At 33.0% G+C, this 6,844-nt stretch overlaps 1 protein-coding gene across 5 annotated transcripts in view; it reads left to right on the top strand.

Annotated features, from left to right (window-relative positions):
- LOC119579011 (KICSTOR complex protein C12orf66-like) overlaps positions 1–5,256 on the top strand; it is an 11,056-nt gene extending 5,800 nt beyond the window's left edge. For 3 of the 5 annotated variants that reach the window (XM_037926704.1, XM_037926705.1, XM_037926703.1), the window contains exons 3-10: positions 779–919; positions 1,215–1,510; positions 1,678–1,815; positions 2,117–2,255; positions 3,115–3,314; positions 3,648–3,810; positions 3,989–4,090; positions 4,544–4,994. In XM_037926704.1, the coding sequence (XP_037782632.1) occupies positions 779–919; positions 1,215–1,510; positions 1,678–1,815; positions 2,117–2,255; positions 3,115–3,314; positions 3,648–3,810; positions 3,989–4,090; positions 4,544–4,708 (1,344 nt within the window). In that variant the 3' untranslated portion in view covers positions 4,709–4,994. Of the gene's footprint in view, positions 1–778; positions 920–1,214; positions 1,511–1,677; positions 1,816–2,116; positions 2,256–3,114; positions 3,315–3,647; positions 3,811–3,988; positions 4,091–4,543 lie in introns of all 5 variants that reach the window. The other 2 variants (XM_037926700.1, XM_037926702.1) reach the window with 1 other exon arrangement.
- Positions 5,257–6,844: the final 1,588 nt, after the last annotated feature.

Raw genomic sequence — 6,844 nt, 5'->3', positions numbered from 1 at the left:
AATTTAAATATTTTTTTTCTTTCTTTTTTATAATGGCAATTACCTTAGGCCTCAAGTTATTTGTTGAAATATTGCAGCCAATGATAGCAGTGTTCTTTATCTATTAAAGTATAATGGTAGAACTATGGTGGTATTTTGTGTTCTTTAGAGTCCGTTGACTTCATTTTTCACTTTAATGTATATAAAGAATATTAAACCTGTTAAAAGCAGCCCCCGTATTTTCTCAAGAATTCAGACAGTTTTAAAGTTTAGTAAGGTTCTGTTATACATTATGATTTGATGATATGAGATCAGTAATATCAAGTTTTGGAAGTTTACAGATGATGTGGTTACTTTAGTAGACATTTACTTATAATATTCTAGTATAATTACTTATAGTTACTTATAATTATAATATTCTAGTATAATTACTTATAGTTACTTATAATTAGAATATTGTATTATAGTTATTTATAGTTACTTATAATTAGAATATTGTAGCATTTTATGATATGCAAGCTTTACCTCTGAGCAGATGATATTTTTGTACTGTATGCACTCATCCATACTTTTAGTCTTAGGCTGCTGAAAAAAAAAAACTAATTGACAAAAGATCAAATAGTTCTTGCAGCATTTTGCTATATATTACTCAGAAAGAATTGAATCATCTTCCAAACTTTCTGAAAGTATCCATCATTTGCAAAGCCAGCCAGACTCACCTCATTCATGGCAACAGAATGGACACGAATACTATTTAATTTTCTGAGTTGAACTGAGTCGTGCTTTTCATTATTTGCAGGAGAAGGAGCGTGACATGAGTAGAGGGGTTGGGTCTTCGATGTGGCAGTCGTTGCTGACTTGCATTGCTCAGTTGGCTCTAGCGGAGAAACTGTACATGAACCTTTCCTTTCTCACTAGCAAAGGCTTTCTAAGGAAGGAGGTAAACTATGACATCTTGTAGAGGGACAGGAGAATATGCTTGTTGGGTGTGTTTCATCCTCATAATTTTGTTTTAGTGAATAGTCAGCATTTTCTGCCGTGCTCTCACCATCCGTGTTATTAGTACGTTATTAAATTCTGCAGTATTGAGAGAATCCTGTTCATTGATGGTTTTGTTGTTCTGTCATCTCACATTAACATTGATGATAGTGATTTCTCATTTTCCTCTGTATTTTTAAGATAAGTTGAAGGTCGTGCACATCTTAGAACTATATATAATTTTTGTTCCATTGCAGAGTTCTGTTCGAGCAAACTTTGAGTCTCTGAGCCTAGAGTTTGGTGAATTAGAGAAGAGAAACTTTGAGAGCGGCAACATCAGGGGCAGTAATGCTAGATGCAGTAATGCCAAGACCAACAATGGCAACAGTGCTGGAAATGAGACGGCAAATCCCGGAAATCACAACAGCCCTGGGAGCCTTGGAAACCCTGGAGGTCAAGGAAACCCCATGAGCCCTGTCTCAGATGGCCTTCTGGAGCATATATGTTCACATCTTGTGCTTTTTACTAAGGCTCGACTACAGATGATTGCATTGTATCCTTTGGGAGCTAGTGATTCAGTACTTAGAATTTTTGTACTGAGTTTTCAAAGTCAGCAAAATATAACAAGGAAAGTACACTCAGTAACTGAGTTTGTTGAGACGTTTCTTAAAGTAATTTTCTTGAAATTTAGAGCCATGTTTCCTTAACAGCATATAATAGCTATGAAAGAATGGTTGGCTCGTCCATGGATCGATTGATGAACTTTGAGGAACTGCTGGCTCATGTGACTGATATTAGTATGAAGAATAGTAGGAATTTCCATCATCCTCTGCTGACTCCCCTGAAAACGAGTTTTACGTATGTAAGCACTGTCATTTTCTTGCTCTGACGTGTCTTCCTGAGTGTATAATCTTGCTTCATGTTGCAGTAAAGAAAAAATTTATTTGCTCAAGATTCAGTTTTTGTGTAATGTTGAAGAGTTCCATACATTCCTTATGGTAATACCCATGAGAATAATATTTATATAGAACATGTTAGAATTCAACCATCCTCTGAGCTTTTGCAGGTAAGAAATAGGTAATGCAAAAGATTCAACCAAAGTTTTGCCTTTAGAATGATCATCCTAATGTGAACTTACAGATCCTGTCATTCCAAACAGATATGAATGTGATATCCTGATGCATCTGCTCAGAAGTCAAATTGAGATGCAGTTTTGGAGGTTCTTCCCCTCCCTCCTCCACCTCCACGACGCGCACACTAAACTGAATACGTGGCATGCCGTTGTGCAGTCAAAGGAGGTAAAGGGCTGTAGCTGCTTCGTACCCTTTTTGTTGGTCTTCCTTCATGTTGATAACAAAGGAAAAAAATGATATGTTATTACTTGGTAGATAGATGAAAATGATATTGTCTTTGTGAAATTATGAGGATTTGTTAGGGTGTAGGATTTTTCTTTTTTTTTCTTTTTTTTTACATTTCAAATGCATCAGATTTAATAGGTAGGGTTTTGTGTAAGCATGTGATTGTCCTTGATTTTACCTTATAATGAGGAAAAGGAATGGTGTGTTGTTAATGTAAAACTCCAGATTTATTATGGGGAAGTAAAGTTTTTCCATGGCTCACTTTAAGGGAATTTGGTTGAGCTTATGAACTGAGATGTTTGTTCATGTCATCATCACCTTAAAACATTCCCATTTAATATTTGATTTGATTTGATGTTTTTTTTTTTTTTTTTTTACTTTTCTTTTGCTATCAGAAAAATATAATGTTTACTGTAGTTTTGTTTTTTGAAATATGCTTTCACGTAGATGGCTTCAGAAGTCGATTGACCTCGCGACCTCACCTGATTCCCCCTTTCCGTTAGTTTTCATGAAAAAATGTTTTTTTTTAGCAGTGCCATCAATATCAGTGCTGTTTTTATTATCATAAACATTATAAGTATTATAATAGAAATATAAGAGAAAAAGAGAATATTTCCAAAAAATCAAGGAAAAGGGTAAAAAGATGAGATAGCTAGTACTAGAAATTGACTCCTTGGTGACTAACCCTTTGTGGAACCATCTCTGCATAGATCATGGCACGTACATGTTATTTTTATAATTTTTATGATTCTGAAAAAATGTTATCCTGGTTTTCTTTTTCTTTCTCTCTCATTTCCAGACAAAGAAATACGGCTTTGGTTCCAATTTCCTCAAATCGTCTCCTCTTCCACCACTGTATCAGTGGCTCTGGCAAGCGAAGGCAGCTTTTGTCTCGAAGTATTCGCTCTATTTTCATGAGACGTTGGCAGCGCAGAGTTCCCCTGCGGATATGAAGGGGCTCATTTCTCGGCAGGGCCAGGCCTGTGATTACGTCTCAAAGTAAGTGTTTTTTTATTTTATTTTTTTTTATTATTTTCTTCATCTTCCTCTTCTTCCTCTTCTCCTTTTTCTTTTTTGTCATCTTTTCATGCTTTCTTCATTTCTTTTCTCTACTTACTCTCCCTTATTTTTCTTCTTCTTTGTAAAATTTGTGATTTTTTCCCTTTTTTATTTTTTCTCCCTTGTGACTAAGATTTGCATACAGCCATTCTTTCTGGTGCCTCTAAAGGATATGCAAATAAGGATGAACTAACTGGTGCATATCTGTTGCACTTGAAGGAGGCTATAGATAAGATTCCTTCCATGTCATTTGCAACCGTTCTCATTTCCCAGAATCCAGAGTTTTCAGCGGCGGAGTGATGCCGCAAGTGTGTGCCTGGTGTTTGAGGCCGCAGGAGTGGAGGACTACCAAGGTGCCGGCTACCACCATCCCCAGGAATCGCTGTCTCCTCCCAAGGGACTGGATAGCTACCCGGCAATCTTTTCGTACCCTCCGGTGAGACTGGGGCCATATTTTATGTTGTTATTTTCTGTTCATTTTGTTGAGAGAAGGATAGATTGTGGTAAAGCTAGTTATGCTTTTTCATTTTTCCTGTATATGATATATAGAATATATAATAATTCTTAAATGAGATATGAATAGATGGAGAGAGTGACATCTTTGTTTATTACAGACAAAACCCTTGGATCGCTGGCCAAGTATAGTCATGAGAGTGTCGGATAGATCAAACGAATTAACCTTGATGGACAGAGTTGTTCACTTCTTTGATCAGCAGGTAAGTGCTTTTTACCCTTAATGGTGCTGGAAAACTGTGTATAAATATCCTGTCCACTGTGATTATGTCTTATTACTTTTGGTTGTACGTAGATGGCTACAGAAGTGCATAGTCACCATGGAGTCAGTCACCAGGCCTCCCAGTTCCTATCTGTTTAGTTTATTTTTTAAATTTCTAAGTAATAGGTCAATAAAAATTTCAATATTGATAATCAGAATGATGGTGATAGAATGTATAAACAAAATTAACAATAGGTTAATGTTAATACTTCACAGGCATTTGTGTTTTTTTTTTCTGTTAGAATAAATCTTGTGGATTTGGTTTTAGATACATTTTAATGAATGTATTGCATATTTTCACATATATGTTTGCTTGTTGTCTCTGTGTATGATTTCTTCCAGTTTCATTACAAGAAGCAAACACTAGCCAATCTGTATCTCACTGTCATTCCAGATTGGGTCCACATATTTCCTGTGTCGAGTTGAACCAAGAATAACAATTGTTGTGATATTTGACACCAAGAAATCGGAAAAGGACAGTTATATAAAGGACTTTGTGTATGACCTAGCCATGCAACTCCGAGGCAACAAAGTGTTTCAGAACCTCAAGCCCAAGTGAGATTGTTCCATGCACTTCTAGGCTGTGGGGAATTTTCAGTGATACAGTCTGGAGAAAACCATCTCCAAGGTGGGATTTGCATTACATAAAGAAGTTACTTTTTAAGCTGTGCACCATTATGCATTGTAATGTTAAAGGTACCATTAAATATGGATCTGACACAAGTGACCTACAGTGATAAAAGAGATCTTTTAATTAAGTGTAGGATTGTGAAAGATTTTTGTTATGGTTTTTATGTGGAAGCAAAAAGTTTGTAAAGTTTTTCTTGTTACCGACTCACCATTCTCTTCTGATATACTTAAAAAGGATTCCTAATTTATTGTTAGTATTTTGTACAAGATGTATATTTACTTGATATGTATCATTATAGAATTTCTGTGAGTAAGTCATGTTATGAATTATTCTTTCTTTTTTCTTTCCTGACAAGAAGGTATCTTATATACTAGTTGAAATATTTTGTTATATACCATATTTTTTAATGATTTATTACTGATATTAAATTTCATTATGTGATCTGAGCAACACATAAAATAAAGCATATGTTGATGTGAAATTGAATAATTAACCTTCATTCATCATATGTAATGTATCCAGAGTATGTATTTTTCAAATTGTTCATAATTCAGCATCATGTAAAATGCAGAACTATGTATAGATTTTATATTTTCACTGTCATTAGTCCAAGTCACTTGAAAGAGAGAACACACAGATGTAGTTTTGCAAAAGCTTTTTTATGAATTGAATATTCATGTTAAGAAAAGAGAACATATCAGTGATACAACTGGATTTTATTTATTAAGAATGCAGAGAAAAGAAGTGAAAAACAAAGATGGAAACCAAAGAATTGCTTATAAAACAAGGAGCTCCAGGTTATATGAGTATAGCCACTGTTAGGATACAAAGGACTGACAGTGCAATGTGGAAAAAGCCGTACATATATTCCTTTTGAATACAATAATTTGCAACAGTAAATCTTAGAGGAACTACAACACTTCACAGACCAGAATGTGTAGATCACCTAATATATAATACAAAGTCAAAACAAAAATAGTAAATATCATTTAATTGATTCAGAAGTTCTTGCTTGACTTAAAATGACTGGATTATAATAGAGTTGCAGTCACTTTATTCAAATCCACTCATGTCAGGTTTGGCATCTCATCATGTCACAGTAGGCCATGTCTTTGCATTATGCATAGTTGAGCCTGTTACCTTCACTAAGGTAAAATAACCCTTCTTAATAAAGATTCTTTTTAGCCTCATTGTTATAGATAGAAAGAGAGATTGACATACATATGCATATACATAACATATATATGCATATCTGTTTAATACATATATTTATATATGTACCTGCATCTGCATACACCAATATACATGCAACAAAACACACACACACATATGCACATTGAGTATATATCTATATGTACATACATATGCCTGCGTGTGTACTTACATACATATGTATATGTACACACACACACAGACACACACACACACACACACACATATATATATATATATATATATATATATATATATATATATATATATATATAAATAATATACATATATATATATATATAATCACAACATGTAATATATATATATATATATTATATATATATATATATATATATATATAATATATATATATATATATATATATATATATTATATATATAAAATATATTATATATATATATAATATATATATATAGTATATAGATATATATATATATATATATATAATATTAATGATATAATATATATATATATAATATAATAATAATAATATTATATATTATATATATGATATATATATATATATATATAATATATATATATGTATTCATATGTATTCATATGTATATATTATTATAATACATACATAATATATATATATATATATATATATATACATATATATATATATATATATATATATATATATATATATATATATATATAAAAGACTTTAGAGCGACTGTATTTGGAAAGTATACACGACCCATACGGTTTGTATTCCTGAAAAGCGAATTAAAGATACGTCCGTCGTCCGCTGCGCTTGGCGACGCTCACTTGTTTTCGGCCGAACGACAACAACAACAAACGCGACGGACTGGCGGGTCGAGG

The sequence above is a fragment of the Penaeus monodon genome, chromosome 11 (genome assembly GCF_015228065.2).
Source record: "Penaeus monodon isolate SGIC_2016 chromosome 11, NSTDA_Pmon_1, whole genome shotgun sequence".
Lineage (NCBI taxonomy): Eukaryota > Metazoa > Arthropoda > Malacostraca > Decapoda > Penaeidae > Penaeus > Penaeus monodon.
The sequence above is the reverse complement of the archived record's forward strand: the minus strand, read 5'-3'. Positions and strand labels throughout refer to the sequence as shown.